Source organism: Mastigoproctus giganteus, chromosome 6 (genome assembly GCF_048544385.1).
Source record: "Mastigoproctus giganteus isolate SK-2022 chromosome 6, ASM4854438v1, whole genome shotgun sequence".
Lineage (NCBI taxonomy): Eukaryota > Metazoa > Arthropoda > Arachnida > Uropygi > Thelyphonidae > Mastigoproctus > Mastigoproctus giganteus.
Genome location: NC_143580.1, coordinates 153,225,570 through 153,249,545, shown reverse-complemented (window position 1 = coordinate 153,249,545; position 23,976 = coordinate 153,225,570). Strand labels below are relative to the sequence as shown.

The 23,976-nt window shown below is 36.3% G+C and overlaps 1 protein-coding gene across 1 annotated transcript in view; it reads right to left on the bottom strand.

Moving 5' to 3' along the window:
- Sym (symplekin scaffold protein) overlaps nucleotides 1–23,976 on the bottom strand; it is a 662,620-nt gene that overhangs the window by 514,450 nt on the left and 124,194 nt on the right. The window contains exon 8 of the mRNA XM_090376545.1: nucleotides 9,493–9,590. Within this exon, the coding sequence (XP_090232671.1) occupies nucleotides 9,493–9,590 (98 nt within the window). The remainder of the gene's footprint in view (nucleotides 1–9,492; nucleotides 9,591–23,976) is intronic.

Genomic DNA, 23,976 nt, shown 5'->3' with positions numbered 1-23,976 from the left:
ATTTCAAAACTTGAGGCAGTTTTTAAAATTGGAGATGAAATGGGATATGAGCACCAAACCTGCTCTTTCTCTGAAATCTATTGGATCTCATGTAGAAAAATCCTAGCAGGTTTTAAAACTAAAAACTTAAAATTTTATGCTTGAGAAGAAGCAAGTATGACTATCCTAAACAAACTAACACAGATGTGAAGTTGCATGGTTAATAATGATGAAAAAATTCTCCCTTCCAGAAAAAAAATTTAATCTTTGGAAGCAAGGGAAAAGAAGACTGCAACACAATAAGTAGTTATCATTATCATCATAACTGAAATTTTGGATCATGGACATTCAGTTTGGGAACTACTGTTTGAAATACAAATATTCTAACAAAGCCAATCCTGTTGATGTTTGCAACAAATTTTCACGTGGGATATCTTTCTCACTTTACTACAAATTTCTTCCTCTTAAAAATCTTATTGCAGTTTTATTCATTCTTGTTTTTTCCCCTTTAAGGACAACCAGTCCTGCATTCCCCCCCCCCCCAACTGAACTTAAAATCCAACCTAGGATGTTTGTGTGTCTTTGGTTTCCATTATGAGTTACCCCATTATAAAAAAAACAGGTAAAAAACCTAAGTATTCTTTATCCAAATCTTGCAAGAAAATAAAGTAAATGCACTCCATTTATAAAAATTCTGGAATTAAAAAAAAAAATTATATATGATTACTAGCACGGCTTTCAGCTATATATCAGTACTCACATTTACAAACGCTTAAAATTTTGAGATAGCATTTTAGAACAAATTTTGGTAGTCCCCAAGCTTTCCTGGTCAACATTTTAAAATTAAAATGTTGATATACAATAAAACACTTGTATAAAAGTTCACCATTTTTGGGCTTCTTTACAAACACTAGATTCCAAAAAAAAAATAGTTTGACACCATTTTCAATCTCCTGCATTTTGAAACAAAAATCCACAGTTTCTTTAGCTGAAGAACTGGAAAAAAAAAAAAAAAAAACATTTCTCTTACCTTAATTTTCTTGCAAAATCTGTTAACATTGTTTCTTCATCTTTATTTATGTGTACACTATTTGCTCAAATGATTTCTGCATTGTGATGAGACAGCCACACACACTTTTTATATTTCCTCATTTGAAAGATTACCATTTCATATTAAATATAAAGAGAACAGCAGCTAACTTTCCACTTATGATAGTGACTTATGAAAGCAAGAAAATTAGGCTGCACATTTCTTTTCATTAAATGCTAAATTTTTTAAACTGGGCTATTCCTGTTTTCTAATTCCCAATTTTCTCTCCTTGGTTATGTCTGTTACAAGGGTGGTCACACTGAAGCACAAATATGAAATTGTTAACAATGTGAGCTGTTAGTACACATGTGGGTACTAACAGCTCACAGAACATTGCAAACACACAAACAGGTGTGTGTGTGTGTGTGTGTGTGTGTGTGTGTGTGTGTGTGTGTGTGTGTGTGTGTGTGTGTGTGTGTGTGTGTGTGTGTGTGTGTGTGTGTGTGTGTGTGCACGCGCGTGCGTGTGTAAATGAACTATTTAAATTATAGATACTAAACCTTATTCTTCAATTTTTCAATAATTAATAGAAAAATTTTTAAATTTTAGACTATTGGGGAAAAAAATACTATTATTATTTTAAAAAATATAATACTATTGTATTAAAATAAAAACTAAAATTAACAATAAAAATCATAAAGCTGTTCATAGTAAAAAAAAAAAAAACAATATTCATACTCCAACATGCTCACTAGTTCAAGAGTTTTTAATTAGTCATTTTGACAATGAACAATCATTAACTGTATTTCACAGTCAAGCATGCCTGAACCACAGCCCACTCAAATGTATATGCTACTACACTTTCAAGCTTGACCAAGACTATCCATGAACAATGTTGTTCATTCTTGCTTTAGAATAATTAAACCAGCCTAAGGAGAGCAATGTACCAATGCTTATTTAAATGATGGGCATGGCTTATTCTGTTTATATAAGATGATAAGTCATAAATCTACAGAAGACTAGTGTAGACCTCACCTTAATTCATCCAAAGAACTAAATAAAAAGTTCCATTATTATTCATAGTGAGATTAATATTATGATTGATGGTGCCAAGTGATACAAGGAAGTAGGCGTATACGATATTTGAAAAAATTTACTTCTTTGCATTTACTAACAGCATCAGGCCATGTTGCTTCAAAAAGATTTGGATGGGTTACATATATGGTCTGGAAAAAAATGATAAATAAAGTTTAAAATGCCTCTAAATATACAGTTCTAAATGGGGACCAAAAACAATGGAGTCATATATAAGCTGGGGGAGGGACTAAAAGTGGTTCAAAAAACGCTTTGTATTATGATTCAATCTTGAAATTTTCTATGTGACATAAACAGCCAGCTAGGAACCCATACGTCCTGTCTATAACTTATATAGCCATTCTTTCTGGCAGGGAGATGGACCTCATTATCCTTCTTTAGCGATGGCAAAACTGCATTTGAAATACTGTATTCAGGTCTGGAGATTGAATTTAAAAAAAAAGACAGAACTTCTGGAGAGGGTTCAGAGAAGGGTGACCATTGGTAAAGAGTGCAAAGTGATGCATATAGGAAAAACAGGCTTATAAGTCAATTAGATCTCCCCTTAGATATCCAGTTTGACAACTAGACATCTAAGGAGAGATCTAATAGTGGTGTATAAGGCACTGAAGGGATTGAGTAAAATGAATGAGGAAGGTCCATTCTCCTTCATAGGTGAGACATGAACCAGAGAGGACACAAATATAAAATCTCACAAACACTGGAACTCATGCAGTGGCTGTCAAATACTGGAATAAATTGCCTCCTAACATGGTTGCGGCACTGAGTCTAACTAAGTTTTAAGCAGAATTGGATGATTGTGTGGAAATGGGAATAGTATGAATAACCTATTTTATTTTAATTTATTATTTTATTTTTTTTTTTTCTTGCTGAGGCAGAAAAGTTCACCTCTTTGCATCATTAAACCTTACTAATAACTATACTCAGCACAAAAAAAAAAAAAAACTGTCTGCCTAATCTATCCATCCCACATTGGTCTAATCCTTCTTTAAATTTATTCAAAGTACCCATTTCCACAACGTCTTCCACAACATTTGTCCCAACAATCAATTACTCACATTAAAGCAAATTTCCTCACATCTGTCCTGAAGCTATCCTTTTTCAATTTGTTTCCTTATGTATGTTATCTGAGTACTGCATGTGGATAGCAGTAACCCCAGAGTAAAGCACCAACTGGGTGGTACTACACTCAGGGTAATGGTGAATGAAAAGGACCTGGGGTAATTGTGCAGTCAGATATGAAGCTTTCTGAGCAGTGCAGACAGTCTGCAAGAGTAGCTCATGGTGTCTTGTCAATGATATACAGGAATTTTGATAGCAGGGATAAGGAAGCGATTGTCCGCTTGTATAAGGCAATGGTCAGGCCACACCTTAAGTACTGCATACAGGTCTGGAGGCCTCATTTTAGGAAGGATATAAATCTGCTGAAATGAGCAGAAAAACAGTGAAGGGCAACAAGATTGGTGAGTGGAACAATGAGTTGCTGTTACCAAGAAAGGCTTAAGTTCTGCAAATTGCAGCATCTGGAGACTAGGCACCTGCAAGGTGATCTAATTGAGGTGTATAAGGCTTCGAATGGTTTGAGCAAGCTCAATGGTGATGGGATTCTTCCTCTTGCTCATATTACTCAGCTGAGGGGAGATAAATTCAAACTGAGGAAAGACAATTGAGAATAGATGTGCGTAAATTTGCCTTTAGCCAGCGGGTGGTTGATAGGTGGAATAAACTTCCATCTGTTGTAATCGAGGTCAACAACTTAACTAAGTTCGAGGCAGAACTAAAACATTTGGAGTGAATGAATGGGTGAAATGGGAAGGATTTTTTTTTTTTTTTTTGGCCAATGTTATATTAGCTTGCCATATTCCTCTACTAATGCTAATAATCACTTCAATAAGATCCTCTCACATATGCCTAGTTTCCTGATGCTAAAATTTTCAGAACTGAAGTCTTTCTTGGTAAGAGAACCCTTTTATTCCTCTCACTAATTTATATACTCTTTTCCGCACGTGTTCCAACATATTCACATCCCTCTTAAAATGGGTTTTCCAGACCTGTATGCATTACTGAAGGTGCAGCCTAACCAGTGCCTTATACAAAGAAGTAATGAGCTGCTGGTCCCTGCTGGAAAAATTCCAAAGAAATATAAGTACAATCAGTCCTCGTATAACATGTGTTTACATTACACGAATTCGATCATACACGACAATTACAAATAGGGGAACAATATCTTATATAACACGAAACGAATTCGCTTATGCACGATTCGCCTTTGTGTTTACAAGAAATGGCAGTCGAACGCAGAATCACCCCAACCGAACGCAACACGATAGGAATGAAGAGAAGATTCTGAAAATGTATTTATGTTTTTATATCAGTGAAGGGGAAACACATTTCACCATAATAACATAAAAACCAACACAATTCCAGCTATCGGTATTATCGCAAATGCAATTGGATCGAGTTTACTACCAGTTTATAACAGATTCCACTAGCAGAAACGCAACTGGAAATTGTTTTTATTGTTTTATGGTAGTAACTCCTAGGAATGTGCTTTAGTAAAATGTGAGGTGTTAATAGTGTATTTCTGCCTTTACGCTGTTTATTCAGTTGCTACACGCGCGCAGTTTTGTTTATGTGTATCAAGCGTGCCTCCTCGTTTTAATTGTGCTTTATTCCATAAAAATGAGTAAAATACTTAAAAGGTGTGAAAAGGAAGTGTCCTGGTGAACATACTGCAGATTCAGAGAGAAAAATAAAAGCAATATCGATAAACAGAGGCGGACTGGTCAAAAATTCTTACCCGGGAAAATTTATAGTGCCGTCATACTCTGGTTTATGGCCAAAATCACACCGGCCTCCGGCCCACCGGGGTTTCCCTGGTGAGGCTTGTGGCCAGTCCACCTCTGTCAATAGAGAAAAAATATGAAATTGTGAAACGCTTTGAGCGAAATGAAAGACCATGTGATATTGCACGTGCTACAGACCTAAATGAGGCAACGCCGAGAATTAGAAAGAATGCAGAGGAAATAAAAACAACTTCCATAGCAGGAACAACTCAAAGTGTAATTAAAATCCATTAGATTAAGACACAAAGAATTTGAAGAGATGGAACGCCTGTCATCTGTTTGGATAGAAAATTAAACAAAAAACAAGTTTGCTTACGATAGAAGTAAAAGCATTAGCAATATTTTATTACGTAATAGTCATAATAAAATGTGTAAGTATTTTATTATGATTATTTATTATGTTTGGTAATGTTTTGGTTACAAATGTGTGTTCAATCTTGGGTGGTCGGCACCTAACCCCATTTTTCCCGTAGGGCTTGTTGTTTATATTGCACGATTTTGCATTGCACGAGGGTTTCTAGGAACGCAACTATCGTGCTATACGAGAACTGACTGTATTTTCATTCCTTGTTATTTATCCATTAAAAATTGATTCTAATAACAAAGCCACCGAGCTCCAAACAGACCCACAAAAAAAGTATACTTGAATTTTACTTAGTGACAGCAAAGCAATCATTCATTAAAAAGCACAAAAATTAAATTACAATATATACAAAGTACAATTCAAAAAGTTTCTACGAAAGTTTGAGTGAACAGTTGAGATTACTAACCTAATCACCTTCAATGTATCGTCCTTCTGCATGAGTGTGCATGCACACATGCACACAAACTCCATCTGTCTTCCCTAGCTTTGAAACATTTTATAAATCGTGTTTGTGTTTTTTAGCACATGTAGAGATGCTTCTGCATTTTCTTTGATGTCATCCACTGTAGCAAAAGACTGGGTGCATTATTATGATGCAGGATCCATCCATCCTTCCATTTTTTAAGGTTATTTTTGCTTCACATTCTCATGCAAAGATGTAAAAACCTCAATGTAGTAAATGGAAGTAATGCTTCTCCCACTAGTTACAAATTCATGGTGCACTATACCCTCATCATCGAAAAAAACGATCAGCATGACTTTGATGTTAGATTTTGTTGCACGAGACTTCTTGGCCTATAGGAATATTTTTCTGTGCCATTCAAATGATTCCACCTTGGTCTCACAGTCATAGTCAAACACCCAACTCTCGTCCCCAGTGACCACTTTTCTTAAGAAATGCTAATCTTGCGTGGATTTTTGAATAAATCACTTGCAATGGCCTTCCTGCAGTCCATTTGATCATCTGACAGCAAGTGTGAAACAAACTTTGCAGACACATGACATCCCTAAATACTGAGTCAGCATTTTGTGTATACTGAGTCCACAGACAATCCAACTTCACGAGCAATTTAAACGGTCATTTCCTACCATTTCAATTGAATTCCTTCACTTCTGTGCCGTTTTCATCGTTTCATGACATTGAAGGGTTCATCACAAGATTTATCTTCCAATGTTTCCTGTCCATTTTTAAAATGATTAAATAACTTGTAAACTGCTTTTCTTCAAAGCATCATCTCCATAAACTTCCTGCAATGCTCCCAAGTGTCTTGGTATCACTTTTCCAAAGTTTAAACAACTTGATGTTAGCAGGCAGTTCAAACAGAGACATTCCACAATCAATCAGCTGTGACACGTATCACACCTGAAACACATGAGGGAAGTGGGTGAGCCAGTTCCCACTTGGCATGTGTGCACACCAAATTCAATGTCAATGCCCCACGAAACCTTACAGACATAGCTTGTTGTTATTTGATTTTTAGGAGCATTAGCAACTACGGCCATACTGCTCCGGGGATATGCGGTGGTCATTCCCTAACCTTTCCGCATCCTCCGTATTTGGTCTAATCAAGAAGCATGTGCTACGCACTGCTGCTCCTGCTCACCTGGCTACGGAGGTGCCTACAGACATAACACAAACCATTTAAATGCCAGCATGCAATTCTGGGAACTTTTTGAACATACTATGTACATATATCTACTATTTATTATAAAACAGAACTGCAGAAATACCAAGTGTTCCCTGATTACATACATTATAGTTCTGAACAAAATCCCTTTCCATCTGTTTCTAGTGGGTAATCAGACTAGACATGTCTACCTCTGGATCAAAATTATAGATTTTAATTTATGTATGCTTAATATAATAGGATATAATTTCCAAAGTTACCATTTTAACATCATATTATATAGAAGTTTCATTTCCAAGTAGCAAGCATTATAATTTTTAATGCCTATGGTATGTTATAAATATATTCAAATTGTCTACTGATAACATTAATTCTCTTATTTACAGTTTTCAATTATTAAAATACAGCAATATGAATGCCATAAAATTTATATTACAGTTAGGAATAAACTCATATGGCATAGACTTGAAAAATGCTGCATTTGTGGAAATGCATAAATATACAATAATATAATTTAAATTAGTTATTTGGATCAAACATAGTATTACATTAAAATCTGTTAAAACTGATGATTTTATTGCCACTGCAACTAAAGATAAAGCCAATATACCAGTATCCTATTTTTATTCTAACTCTTGTACTGTTGATCTTGGTAAACCAAATCTACAATTCTACAGTCTACAGAAGAAAACTACAGGAACACTACACAGTTCCTAAAATGGGTGATAAATTCGTCATATCCAATCATCATCCCACTGCACTCACTTCTACTCTTTCTATAGTAATGGAGAAATCCATTAACTGCCAACTTCTAAGGTATCTTTAAACCCTCCATCTGATCAATGACTGCCAACATGGATTCCGTAAGTATCGATCCACTTTTGATAATATGGCTAATGTTACCCATCTATGGACAAATTCAGTGGAAAAGTTTTGTGAAACTGAAGCAGTTGCTGTTGACATTTCAAAAGCTTTTGATCATTTTTGACATAAAGCTCTTTTAAATAAGCTTCCACCTTCTTCATCATCAGCCATTTTCAATCCAAAGCAGGATTAAGGCCTCTCCAGTAACTTTCCAGTTCCTTCTGTTTTGTGCAATGGCCATTCATTTTTACTGCCCATGAACTCTTGAATTTCATCTGTCCATCTCCATTGTTGCCTTCCGGGTTTTCCAGGCTCCTCTTGGGTACCATTCTATTATTTTTTTAGTCCGTCATCATGTCTTCGAGCTATGTGTCCTGCCCAAGTCCATTTCAGTTCTTTAGTTTTGATAAGAATGTCCTTTACTTCTATCTTATGGACTGCCAACTGTTTTGTAATTGGGTATCATGTTCTCTCTCTCTCTGACCAATCACTGCAAGTAATGGTAAATGGCTGCCTGCCTTCTAACTTCTCCATTAATGCTGGTATTCACCAAATTCAGTTCTTTCTTCCACTCTTTACCTAGCCATAGCTTGGCTAATGATAGTACATTGCAATCCATTTTCCAGTTTGAGAAATAACACTGCCCTGAAAAAACAGCTTTAACTTCTCAAATTTCCACCACAAATTCCTTAAATGCTGATCTCCAGGAAATTCTCCAAAGGGGCAAAAATAACTTAGTTAATTTCAATCCTTCTGAAACTTAATCTTCCTGTCTTCTATTTCACAAAAAGGATTCTTTTGCACTTGTGCTTATCTTCGACAACAGATTTCTAGACAAGATCACATATCTCTAAAGAGGGGATTATCCTGACTTCTAATCTCTCTTGGCATAAGCACATCACAAATATTGCTAATTCCTCATCTAAAAAACTGGGGTTTCTCTTTTGCTCTCAGTATTACTTTTCTTCTAAACAGCTACTCACCCTGTACAAATCTAAAATCTGCCCTAACATGGAGTACTGTTCACACATCTGGAGCAGTGCCTCATTTAACCTCTCTCTCAGGCTTCTAAATTCCATTCAAAAGAGGGCTGTTAAATTAATTAATGATGCATCTCTCTTACAAAGTCTCTCCGACCTGTCTCATAAACATTCTGTTTCTGCTGCATGACTTTTCTATAGATACTTCCATTGGTACTGTTCTTCTGAATTGGCTCTGGTTCTAGAAAACAGAAAATGTTTTCCAGAAACAGAAACCAATTAATGAGAGGATGTATTGAGTGGTGCTAGCCCTAGAAAACGTACCATTCAATGTATTCTGTTATCAGTAATTGGCTTCATTATCATTTTATTATTATTTTATTATATACTATGTGTTTAAATTATAGGCTATAACAATGAAGTCCAACTTAGGGTAACTAAATACTTGGCCTTGTGGCTCTATAGATATATATTTACTCTGAATACCTATATTCAATATTCTAATTAAATTTCATTTGTCATTTGATTCCCAGGTTATACTGTTCAATAAATACTGTAATATAAGTTTACAGACTGATGTAATATATATATTTTTTTTTTCCATCAGCAGCTATTCAAAATAGTTCCCCTACTTATGAACCACTCTGTATAATATGTCAACACATTATACAACAAGAAAAAGTATACTGAAACATATTCTACTTACCATGTAATGCTTCCAATGCTTGTATTACTTTAGACATGAACTCTGACCGATACTTTGCTATTACAGCAAGGCTTTGCATACATGTCATCAGATTTACACTATAATAAGAGAAATACTATTATTGACCGACCAACTAACTTTCTAAATTTGAAATTAAGAAATGTCCAGCATCAAAAATATCTTAATATCTCCAACCAAAATACAGAGATAAAAGACAAAATATAGATAAACCAAAATATAAAGATAAATAAAACTAAAAAAAAAGTATATTAACAACATAGGCAGAACTAGACAAACATTTGGAGCGAGTGGATGGGTTAAATGAGAAGGGTGTGTGTGTGTTTATTTTTTTATTTTTTATTTTATTTTTTTTTTTTTTTGGCTCATGCTATATAAGCTGGCTTTCTTGCATCATATGACTGTGCTAATGCTAATAAAAACTGCTTGAGTAAAAAAAAAAATAAAAGCAGGGGATAAAGGTAAGAATAAAAAACTAGACAGCAGTAACTTTCAAAGATGTTTGTTTGTTATTTGGTTTTTAGGAGCATTAGCAACTAAGGCCATATTGCTCCGGGAATATGTGGTGGTCATTCCCTTGACCTTTCCGCATCCTCTGTATTTGGTGGTAACGGGCTCGAACCCCGGTCTAATCAAGAAGTGTGTGTGCTACGCACTGCTGCTCTTTCCCACCTGGCTACGGAGGCACCCAACTTTCGAAGACCCGGGTGCCTTTGTCAACCATAAAATTTAGAGTAATGTTACAACAAATAAAGAGATGAAAGAAGAGATTAAACCAGTCCATGTTTGGAAGTTATGTAACCAGTTGCTACTCATGCACCATCCTATTACTCCATCTGTTATCCTTCTGGGTAATGACTTGCTCAAAAACAGGCTTGGTGTCAAGGCATAAGTTATGGTTAAAAAATAAGGTGTAGTAGTCATGGAGAGTGATCTCAGCAAAGCAATGATACAGCTGTTAGATGTGATCTACCATGTAAATAGAATATCGTGCCTATCAGCTGTTTAGGATGAAGGGATCAAAAGCATTAGGATTAGGATCAAGTGCATACTCCATACAGCCAGAGGAGCCAACTGAACATCACCCATCCCCCTCTCAAACAGAAGCTAAGCGCTCATCTATGAAGATCAAACAGAGAGGCAGCTGCCTCATTGTTTGATCCAAGTAACATTCACCAGGGGGCAATCGATATAATAAAGCAACTCACTTTGCATGAATAAAGGCAAGAGTGATTTTATCTACAAGACCACTACCAATATATATTACAAGCCAGAAATTGAACATACTGTTCAACTTCACAGAAAGAATTGAATGAAATCATTATTAGTAGTGGTGATGGCAAATGATGCAAGAAAGCAAGTTTATACAAAAAAAGGAGCCAACACTTCCCATTTCACCTGTCCATCCCCTCTAACAGTTCATCTAGTTACACCTTAAATTTAATCTAACCACCCACCTCCACAACACCAGATTGCAGTTTGTTCCAACAATCAACCACCGTCTGGATTAAGGCAAATTTACACACATCTGACGGGCAACCATCCTTTCTCAATTTCAATTTATGCCCCCCCCCCACATCAGATCTCCTCGCAGGTGCCTAGTCTCTAAATGCTACAAATTTTCAAAACTGAAGCCATTCCTACTAAGAACACCCTCTTGCTCCCCTCACCAATCTTGTTGCTCTTCTCTAGGCCCTTTCCAACAGATCCATGTCTTTCCTAAAATGAGACTTTCAGATCCATAAGCAGTATTCAAGACATAACTAACCATGGCATTATACAATGGTATAATTTCCAACTTATCCCAGTTGGCAAAATTTTGGTATATCATCAACAAAATCCAACGAACTGTCCTGGCACTTGTCTGCACTGCTTAGAGAATTTCATATATGACTTTATAATTACCAGCAGGTAATTCTCATTGTCCACTGTCTGAGTGCAGTATCATACAGCTGGTACATTAATTTGAGATTACTGCACCCCATATGAACTATCTTGCATTTGTAAATATTAAATTTCAATTGCCATCTAAACCTATCTGCCTATTTTTGTCTAAATCTTGTTCAAGTAGCCTACTCTAATTACAATGATTACCTACTATGCCAACCTACATATCATCTGCAAACCTAGATGTCAAGCCTGATGTGCCTTCATCAATATCATTAATAAATACAGAAAACAACAACTGGCTCAGCACTGAACTCTGGGGGGGGGGGAATGCCCATTGTTAACCACTGTCTGTATTCTCCCACTCAACCATCCCTTTATCCATAACAGAAACTTGCCCTTAATGCCACAACGTTCCAATTTATATAGCAGTCTTTTATGTGCAACAATATCAAAAGGTTTTCTAAAATCCAAGTGTGCAACAATATCAAAAGGTTTTCTGAAATCTAAGTATATGATGTAAAAATTATTTTTTTTTATCCAGTTCCTTTGTTGGTGTCGTAGTATCTCATCAGATTGATCAGACAAGACCGCCCTAAACAATTCCATGCTGTGACCCCAGTATAACTGCATTCCTGTCTAGATGATCCTGCATTACTTCTTTTATCAATGACTCCATTATTTTCAAGGGAATAGAAGTCAAGCTGGCAGGTCTGTAATTACCCATGTTTCCCTTTGATCCCCCCTTTGTTGTTGTTGTTGTTGTTATTTGGTTTTTAGGAGCATTAGCAACTAAGGCCATATTGCTCTGGGGATATGCGGTGGTCATTCACTGACCTTTCCGCATCCTCCGTATTTGGTGGTCACGGGCTCGAACCCCAGTTTAATCAAGAAGTGTGTGTGTGTGCTACACACTGCCACTCCTGCCCACCTGGCTACAGAGGCGAATTGGATTTGCATATCTCCAGTCCATAAAGCCTTCCCCTGGATACAGATATTCTCTCATAATCACAGCTAAATGTTAGCTTACCTCTTTTGTTACCTCCTTTAATATAAATGGATAGATGTCATCCACCCCAGATGCCATTTTACATTTAGCTTCAACAATTTCTTCTCCATTTTCCTCCCAGTTATCATACACTTATTTAGCTCCCCACCAGAATTTGGCTCACTTCTAGTAAATAATCCCTAAAAATTCCTCATCTTGAATGTAAATGCAAAATACACAGTCAATATGTCAGCAACCTGAGCAGGATCATCAACAGTTAAACCATCGGCAACAAATGGACCAATGTGACTAAATCTCTTTCTTCTACTGTTATTATAAGTAAAGATGTCTTAATTGCTTTTCTTTGCATTCTTGGCCAGAGACTTCTTGTAATCTGCCTTTGCTCACCTCAGCTAGAAGTACGGAACAATTCCGATATAGTTTATTTGGATTTCAGCAAATCATTTGACTTAGTCCCTCATGAGAGGTCACTGTATAAGCTGGAACACTGAGATTACTGGAAAGATTTTAAGATGGAATGCAGGGTGGCTGCAGGGCAGAAGGTTAAGATTAATTGATATTCTTCATATTGTTGTAACATCAGAAGCAGTGGACCCAAGATATCAGTTCTTGGAATACTGTTGTTTTTGATTTTCATAAACGACATTGATGAAGGGATAAAGGGTGCGATATCAAAATTTGCAGACAATGTAAAGATTGGGAGAGTCGTTAATGATCAGTGCCAAACAATGCTACTTCAGGACAACTTCAGTAGGCTTCAAGAATGGTCAGAAAAATGGCAGCTATGTTTTAATGCCGCAAAATGCAAGGTCTTACACACTTGGGAAATAGCAAAATAAAATATACAATTGGTGGGATCAAATTAAAAACTGTAGAAAAAGAAAGGTATCTAGGAATTACAATACAGGCAGATCTGAAGGTCAATGAGCAGTGTAAATAGGTGGCCAGGAAAGCCCATGGTGTCCTACTGATGATTTATCGAACAATATCCTGTATGGTTAGAGAGGTCAAAATTCCACTGTACAAGGCAATTATAAGACTGCATTTGAAATACTGTGTCCAAGTATGCAGATCTCATCAAAAGGACATTGAGCTTCTTGAAATGGTCCAAATAAGGTCAACTTGTATAGTGAGATCAGAAAAAGGGCAACCGTATGAGGAAATACTTCAATTATGTGGGCTACAGAGCTTGGTGCCTGGTCAACAAGTTAAGGTTTATAAGACTCTGGGTGTGTGTGTGGGGGGGGGGGTTGTAAAATGAATGAAGGTGGAATTTTCACTGTTATAAAGAATTATAGAACTAGGGTGCCATAAATTCAAATTACAGATTTTGGTTTGGTTTTTTTTTTTTTTTTTTTTAGAAGCATTAGCAACTAAGGCCATATTGCTCCGGGAATATGCAGTGGTCATTCCTTGACCTTTGTGCATCCTCCGTATTTGGTGGTGACGGGCTCGAACCCCGGTCTAACCAAGGAGTGTGTGCTACGCACTGCTGCTCCTTCCCACCTGGCTACGGAGGTGCCTCAAATTACAGAGTAGAGGTATAGACTAGATTGTAGAACGTTTTCTTTTAGCCAGCAAGTTGAGATTACTGGAACAAGTTGCCTTTGCAAGTAGTTGAGGCTGACAATTTGAAGAAATTCAAAAGGTCAACTGAATAGTTACCTGCATGAGGAGGAAAACACATAATTTGTATTTTCTTATCTACTTCCTTTTTTTTTTTTTTTTTTCTGGTGCAGCAAAAGCCTGTGGATTCCTTATACTATATGGCTAATGCTAATACTAACAATACCTTCTTTGTGACTTGTTTGCAGACAAATTTATATCTACTGTATGCATCTATATCATCTGATGATAATTTATATGCATCCCATACATTTTTCTTCACTACCCTGAGTCTAATCAGTTCATCTGACACCCATTTATGTTTATGCCATGAAGTGTATCTGTTGTTGTTTGTTATTTGGTTTTTAGGAGCATTAGCAACTAAGGCCATATTGCTCCGGGGATATGCGGTGGTGGAGGATGCAAAGGTCCCTGACCTTTCTGCATCCTCCGTATTTGGTGGTCACGGGCTCGAACCCTGGTCTAATCAAGAAGCGTGTGCTACGCACTGCTGCTCCTGCCCACCTGGCTATGGAGGTGCCCGAACTGTTGTTGTTCGGTTTAACGACACAAGGGCTAATACGGCCAAATTGTGTCTCTTCATCGTTAATTGACAAAAAGCGTATTGTTATACAGATTAAATTATATGCTTCTGAACAAACCAATATGTTTTAGATATAATAAAAGTTCTTCAATATTTGCTTCATTTCCTAATATGCGAGATAGAGCAGGTGATATATTCAATGTAGAGAGTGACTGAAAATTGTTTGAACGGATTGTTGAATGTAAGGGACAATCAACCAGGAAATGACGGACTGTAAGTTGCATCTGACAGGAGGAGCACTGCGATCGGGTGCCCGAACTGTATCTCTTAGTTGGTATAGAAGCCTAGTAGCTTCTATAATATCCTCAAATGTTTCCCATTTAGAATTTGATGATGGTAACTTCATTAGTTGATCCCACTACATAGAATAAAAACTGTCTGAGATCGCTGTTGTCATCTTTCAAAAGGAAAAACCCTTTACCTTGCCTTTGAGAGTAGTTACTCCCTGAAATAAATCCCACTCAATACATTGCAATCACTACCATCTAGATGGTCTTTTATCTGCAGATTCTTAATACATAAAGGATCACTACTGATAATCAGATCAAATGTATTGTATTCTCTTGTTCACTCTCTAACATACTGGTGTAGGAAACAATCATCCAATAAATCCACAAAATTCTTGCTAGTGTGTGAGTGACCAACACACAAGTTCCAGTCAATATCTGGAAAGATAAAATTCACCATTTTAAGACATTCTGAGTATTGGCCCACTCTATAAATAGGCCGCCATAGCCGAATGGTCATGCGCCCGTGTGCATGCCTTGAGTGACCTGGGTTCAAGCCCATGATTGCTGAATACAGTGCTGTTTCTTATATTCTCCCTACCTTGTGAACTCCTCTGACCATGTGGTCATCCCGGAGTATAAACAGAAAATCTATTTATTTGATATGTCTGTACAATTGTACATTATACTCATCACAGTCATTAGGCCTATAGCACACTCTTACCATCAATTTTGAATTTTCATTGCTTATGTCATAACAAACTGATTCAACATTGCACTGGCAATCCATGTCCACTTGATGCACTGCCTTAGATTTTACGTGCTTCTTAACTAAGAAAATTGATTTCCTTATTTCCAGCTCAGCCTAAAAACGTTTTCTTTTAGTTATGAATTCCAGACTTTCACTTTTTCAACCATTATTTACGAATTTTCAAAATTCTGATATTTCTCAACCTTCCAAAATTACAGCACATTAAATGTTCTCTCTCTCTCTCTCTCTCTCTCTCTCTCTCTCTCTCTCTCTCTCTCTCTCTAATATAGGTGACGGCAAATGTGTTAATGTTCTTAAGCACGTTAATTGTTATTACAGTGCATTTGGAAAAATTACACATTATAAAATGCAGTAAACAGTTTCTTAAAGTGCTCCATTTGCATGTTCTTAAAGTACTTTAATTTCCCCATCATGTATAAAAATTATATAACATAAATGTAGAGGGAGGGACAAAATAATTAATTCCACATTACAAAACCCTGTGTACTTTATAGCAACATGGTTGGCATGATACATTTTCACATGCCACTCTTTTGAAGAAGTCTGGGTTCAATTCCTATATGTGACTGGAGGAATTCTTGTACACCTCTGTAATCAAGAGGAACATGCAAATCAGCCTGCAAACATACTGACCCCAGAAGCAAGAACCACCCACCGACTGATCCCATCTGGTTGAAGCAGGAGCCAAAGTGACATATTAGAGCTGGATACTCCTATCCGAGTTCAGTATAGCATGGATCACTGCACATGGCTATACATACCAGATTCCAATAATGTAACCCTGGAACCAAGGTATGGGTGTTGGATCACATGATGGATGCTAATCTGGAAAACCAGCAGCATCACTAGAAGGTCTTCTCACCAAATACAGGTGCCCAAGTCAGTGGATCAAAAAAAAAAAAAAAAAACATTACAAATTTTTGTGATGTTGAATGTCCTTCAAACTCTTCACCATTACAAAATATATCAATACATACAGTCAACCTATGAATTGATTATTTCACTGCATTTTATATAAACAGAATTACATAGATTATGACTTCAGTATTCTCATTATTAGAAAACACACTAAATACTTGAAAAATATAAACTTGACCGAATTTCACAAAAAGAAGAGGCTTCTTGCAAATAGTCAGATATCTGCCTTAAAGTTCACAAAAAAAATTCATAAAAGGTGGCATATATCTGGGTGTATTTGGTGGCTTAGCTCAAAGTCTCTTCCTTTAATTCTCAGTTCATGACTTGGAGACAGTACACAGCATGAGGTATGGCTATAAAGTTGCAGGAATGGTTATTATAAGTAAGGACACTAAATCCCAATGTGAGGCTCATCCTATGCAGTGAAATAGACAAAAGACACCTCCTTGCTGTCCTAAAACTAAACTTACCAATTACTTGTTCTTGCCCTCTTCAAAGTTGTCCCGCCAAGCAGATCAAGAGGTCATTCTTTGCTGCCACAATTGCAACCATTTCTGGAAATCATTTTCTAATATCAACTTTGGCTTGCTTGATGTATTGGACCCTCCTAAGACCCAAAATTTATCACATGAAATGAAGTTTTTGATACTTGGGAACAGAAATCAGATGGCATCAAATTACAGGGTAGAGAAGATAGACCACCTGAAAGATTGATTTTACCATAAGAAATTTCCCTGTTTACAACACCTTTTCCCCTCAAATGTTAAAATTTTTCAGAGGGAAATGGTGGTACAGAAAAGGCTAAAATTGTGGCATAATGCAGATTGACAATGAATGTCTGATTGACAGTTTAACCTCAAGAAAAATTTTGAATGGAAAATACCTTTTTTAACTAAAAAAAAAGTGATGAACACTGTCTTCAATTTTGATTTTCTTATTGAACACTTCAATTTTGATTTGTCTTGAATCTTACTGTCTTCCAGTTTCCTCCATCTTTTTGCCTTAGGATTATACTGAAATATCATTATTTCATCCAATGTAACATGTCACCCAAAAAAGTTTAGTTCTGCTTGAATTTTGTCCAAAAGGTTAATGCAAACCCAATCTTGTCTTGGTCATTGGTCAAGCTCTTTGGAGCCTAGCCATCTTCACATAAACCACTTCAAGACTAATTAAAGTCAATGAATACTCTAACTATCCCTAAATATTATGCTATCATTGTGATGGTCATTCTTCAATCAACTACCTGAAATTTTTCAGCAATTTCATTAATTTTCAGTCATCAGAAAGAGGTATCATTGACCTTTACTTTTCCTTTGGAAAATCATTTGTGCCACTCAGAAATTCATCTCTTTGACACTACAGCCTCTCCACACATATCTTGTAATGATTTTAAACTTTTTTTTCAACAGTTTGTTCCCCAATTTCACCAAAAATTTCATGTTTACATTCTGTGAAATTATTTTCAGACACTTTTATGTTTTTAGAGCATAAACGTAAGTGTCTTATCACTTTAATATTTTAATAAATGCAATAAACATACAACAGTTTACAACCGCAGTAACAACAGATGAGGATGCATATGCACTGGAAGCTTTGTCATTAGTCACACCAGCAGTACTAGAACATGCCACTCCCAGTAAGTGCAGGACCAGTCACTCAAGAGCAAGCCTATGGTGGGATTCAAGGATTGCTGAAATGCTACATCATTTGGGTTTTTTCATTCATCAAGGTCTTCTGATTCCTAGCCAAGATGAGGTCCCTAGTTGACAAACTCTTTAATTTCTATTCTATGTTATTTGGGGTTTTGTTTTTTTTTTTTTTTTTTTTGGAATCTAATTTTTCAAAACTTTACACCATTCAAAAGTGCTAGTTACAAAAGAGATAAGAATGCCTTAACAAGTCATTTACATAATTTTCTTACTGACATATTTTAACTGATTTCAACAGAGTAGAGTGAAAAATACATCAGTAATTCCCATATATAATCTCCCTTTACATTCATATTTCATTAGAATGTATGATTTTAGGGCTGTGGTAGCAAACTCTCTCCAGCAAAATTAACAAATATTCTGATCTGGTGATCATCATTACAGTGAGCAGAAAAACGAAAACTTTGTGTATGGAGAATGAAGTCAAAGTTAAGTGCAAAACTGATGATAATGTAAAAAAAAAATTAACAATTATCACAATGAACAATGATGCATTCAATTTGCAAAAACAAAGCCAAAGCCACACACACACACACACACACACACACACACACACACACACACACACACACACACACACACACACACACACACACACACACACACACACACACACACAGCATCTCCATAGCCAGGTGGGCAGGAGCAGTAGTGCATAGCACACACTTCTTGATTAGACTGGAGTTCAAGCCCATGCCCACCAAATACGGAGGATGCGAAAAGGTCAGGGAACGACCACGGCATATCCCCGGAGAAATATGGCCTTAGTTGCTAATGCTCCTAAAAACCAAATAACAAACAAAAAATAACACACACCCACACACATGGAAAATTTAGAAAAACAATTCTGGTCAAGACACCTGACAGAAAAAGATCATCAACTTCTTTGTTTGAATAATCACTGTGAGTTAATTAAAATTTTATTTGAAAATCTAATTTTATAAAAGTTACTACAAATCATAGTTTACATCTGATCCTAATATTTTCTATAAATCAAATAATGTTTGCATAATACATAATTCTTTGAAAACTGTATAATAATAATAATGTCTTCCATTATTACATGTATAAAACCAGACTGATTCAGTTTGTATACATTAACTAAATTATAATGATAAATATTCCCAAATTCCAAATTTTAGAGAAATCTGAGTTTGATTCCCATCAATAAATGAATGAATTTCTGAAGTCCTCTTCAACTGAGTAGATTAGTTTAGTTTAGTTTAGTTTAGGATCCCAATGTGGCTTGGGATCCAGCAGAACTGGATGTCGAACCTAGATTCATAAAGAGAGTATAGCTTCTGCTGAATCCTGGACAAGACTGGATGAGGATTATATCTCATCACTGATAGAGCCTGTAATGTATTTAAGGAATCTATGTACACCATTGATATTTATTAGTTTTAATACAGTCCAAGGCTAGCTCTACAGCATACAACTCTGTGGTGTATATACTGCACTCGTGAGAAATCTTCTCAGATAGCCTCATACTATCTGGGAAGACTGCAGCAGTTTCCACGGATGATTCCAATTTCGAGTCATCATTGAAGACAGACAGGAAATTGGAGTAAGCAGATCGATGGAAAGCATAGAGTTATAAGTAGACAGGTGGTGAAGTTCTGGCTTTTCAACCATTATGAATGAAGAAGTCGCATGATGGAACATGAGTATGACAGGATGGAACGGGTTGCCTCGGTGACTCGGCAACATTGCAACACATATTCAGCTGTCTGAGCAGCTCTTGGACACAAATACCAAAGGGACAGTTTGCAATCTGACGAGTGTTATATAAATTTTCCTGTTGTGGCTCAAAATGGATGTCTACACAGGGTGATCTGATAGGGATTCCATTTTAAAGGTATATTTTAGCAAAAATTGCATTCGCCGACGTGAGAGCGGTAGTTCAGTTCCTTCGACATATAAACTCTAGATAGGTGATGTTCGAAATGCTCCAGTAACAATACGGATGGCTTGGTGGTGAACTGGATGTAGCCATTGTAATACACTGTTTCTAGCAGATGTATACACTTGGGACCCATAATATAGTTTAGCTCGGATTAGTGCACAATAGAGGTGGAGTAAGGTACAGCGGTCTGCTCCCCAATTATTAGATGAGATGGCACAAAGGAGATTTAGTCTTCTTGTGCACTTGGTCCTTAGTTGACAGATATGTGGAAGGAATGTCAATTTATTATCAAATACAAGCCCCAAGAATTTTGTCTTGGGTGCTACTGGAATGACTGTTGTCTGAGCTTTAATTCTGGTTCAGGGTGAAGATTCCGTTTGCAACAAAAGTAGACACAAATGTTCTTCTGAGATGAGAACATGAAACCATTTGCCATTGCCCAAGAGCTGACATGGTCAATGGCATTCTGCAATTGTCTTTCAAATAACCCTCAGTTGCATAACTGTGAAAATATGCTAAAGTCATCAACGAAGAGGGCACTGTATTAAATGGTTGAGGGTTAATCTGTTCCTTCGGAAGCCACATTGTACTTTGGAAAGGAGGTCATTTGCTTCTAAATACCACATGAGGCTGGAACTGAGCATCCTTTCCAGGATGGTCAGTGCCAGATGGTCAGTGCCTTGCACAAGTAGCTTGTCAGAGAAATTGGGTGGTAATTGTTTGGAAATTTTGGATGTTTTTCTGGCTTGGGAAAGGCAAGCGCAATTGCCTTATGCCAAGTGCCCGAAAACTGGCCTTCAAGGTAGATTCTGTTGAACAGACAGAGCAGCCGATCCACAGACTCAGATGAAAAATGTTTGATCATCTCAATGGATGTTATCTGGCCCGACGGCACTCGCATGGGATAGAGATAGTGCCACTTTTAATTCCTGTTCTGTGAAAGGCTGATTGTATGTCTCCCAGTTATTAGAAGATAGCTTCAAATGCTGCTTTTCAGCTTTTTGTTTCAGGGCCAGAAACTCATAGGAGTAAGATGCTTCAGAAGAATACTTTAGCAAATGTGTCCCCTATAGTGTTTGCAGTTGGGTCTGGAATTGTACATCCATTATAAGTTTGGGTGAAGCTGTCTGGTTGATGGAAGATGCGAAACAGACTGAAGATTCCTTTTGACTCTGACACCTGATGTAATGTGCTTTTGCTCAGGCATGTTTAAAGACTATTAGATTATCTGTGGTGGGATATCAATGAAATTTCTCCCACGCCTTGTTTTGTGCCTTTCTTGCTGCTGTGCATTCTTTGTTCCACCATGGTTTCGGAAATGATGGAAACTGGGTTGATGTCTTCGGAATTGCAATTGCCGCTGCTTGGACAATACTTTCTGTGATGTACTTAACTGCCTCATTAATTGGCTCCTGACTGACTGTGGTTGTACTGAACGTTGCAAGATCTTTGCGGGCATTCCAGTCAGCATGATCGATCTTCCACCGTGGTATCCTAGACAGTTGGCTTGGTCTCAACTGAGACTATACTTAGCCGATCTCAGACAGATGGAATAGAGTTTCCCCAGTGAATTATTCCAGATTTTCCAGCCAGCACAACATGCAAATCAGCTCATAAACACACACAAACTAAGGTCTAAATCAGTGGTTCCCAAACTACTGAGATCTATGACCCCTTCAAAAATCAAAAAAAAGTTTGCGGACCCCTTCAAAAATCAAAATAGTTTGCAGACCCCTTCAAAAATCAAAAAAAGTTCACGGATCCACTCACGAGAAACATATGCATATATTTCTCGTGTGTATATATGTATGAACACTGGATTTTCTGAAAAGAAAATTCAAAGTTTTAAATTTAAACTCAACTTTATTCTTATTTTTACATAAATACAATCTTTGTATATAATAATAACTTTATTTATCATCAATTTGCTATACATAGAATGAATAATTTGAGTTTAATAATTTAATTTAATTAATTTAATTCCAGTTCCAGAGGGTGCATTTTGCAGGCCCCCTGGAACTGGTTCGTGAACCCCTGGGGGGGGGAGGAGTCCGTGAACTCTAGTTTGGAAAACACTGGTCTAAGTCATTGATGTGCCTAAAACCTACAACAACATTTTATTTTATTTGCCTTGGTTTTCCTTAGTTTTCTTGAAAGTTATTGCCAGCCTTTGCAACATCAGCTCTCCTCAAAGCAATAAGACATGCAATGTAATCTGATTCCCTCTTATTACAATTCTCTCTGTGATCTTCTGCTCACAACATATACTGGAATATGAATTTCTCATGAGCAAATTAGGATAAAACAAACAAGGTCACTTACATATACGCACACACACACACAAGGAACACAGTTATTGATCAATTTAGTTCTCTTCTACTCTGATTACCTCCTTTATTACATCCCTTCAGAACACTTATTTTTAATATCTACCTTTACTTTATATATTTATCATATACTTATTCCCTTTCTTAAGTTGCATGCGCTCTCTCTCTCTCTCTCTCTCTCTCTCTCTCTCTCTCTCTCTCTCTCAAAATTATAATGAAGTGTGCTTTAGCCTTATCATTACCAATATATATTTGCCTTCCTTGTTAAATAAAATTTAAAAGATCTTTGTATTGCAGCCCACAGGCATATAGGCACTGTTTTACGTATTATGCCCCTCCCCTCCCCTCCCTGAACTTAAAACTTGCATATCACAAATACAATTTCATGCTGACTTTTTAAAATATCAATATTTGATTTTTCTGTATTGCTTTCTTATAATGTGTTATGTATCTTCCTCAATATTTAACAATATTATTGCAATAAGAACGTTAGTAGTATTATGTAAGAATAGGATGGGATTTTCAAATAATTATTACATATAAAAATTAAATTATAAACATCTACCAACAAGAATTAAATCTTATTTTAAAAAATGTATAATTACTGGCAAGAAACTTTTTGGCCCACAGCCAAAAAAAAAAAAAAAAAACCACATGCAATCTTCAACATTTTATCTCTTTTGGTCCCTGGGGGAAAAAAAAAAAAAAAAAGTTGGATGCCTGCCCCCTATGTTACTCATTTGAACCAGTTTTCCCACAGCTGACTATTCTGCATTACTCTTCAGGTTGCTTTAATGATCTCTCCTTTGTTCAATATATTGCTATCCACAAGGGACTATTCTCTTGCTATACTAATTTTTAAAAGTGGTTTTACTAGCAATCTTCTTTAGTTTTCTGTTTTCTTATATTTTAAAGTTCATTTCTTTGTTTTGTCCATTTATTTTATTTAAATCTAGATGTTCTTCTGTATCATTCATTACATATATTATAATTCTTTCCCGTTATTCTCCTATTGGTACCTAAATACAGGCACTCCCTGGCTTACGTAATACTCAACTTATGGAAATTCAACTTTATGTAAGTTTTTGCCGGCCGGTGCAAACTTTCAAAAATCACAGAAACGTATTTTGCATCCCATAGGAATAAATGTATCGTGAAAATATCGTAATGTGAACCCAATAACATATTGGTTTTTTTTTTTTTGGTAATTCGTTCCAAGACCTCGGAAGTTGAAATTTTCCCTATATAGTATAACTAAGCTATTTATCTCTCTAAAAGATCATTTTTATGATGAAAATTGCACTATGTGTACACTTTCATTGTTATCATACGTTCTGTTATAAGAATCAATTTTGAACGCCTTTGTGATATTTTTCTAAAACACATTTCTGGAAGTCACTACCATAAAACAATAAAACCAATTTGCACTTTCCAGTTTATAGTGCTTTTCCATTAGCGCAATCTATTATAAATGGGTAGTAAACTCGATCTTATTGCAT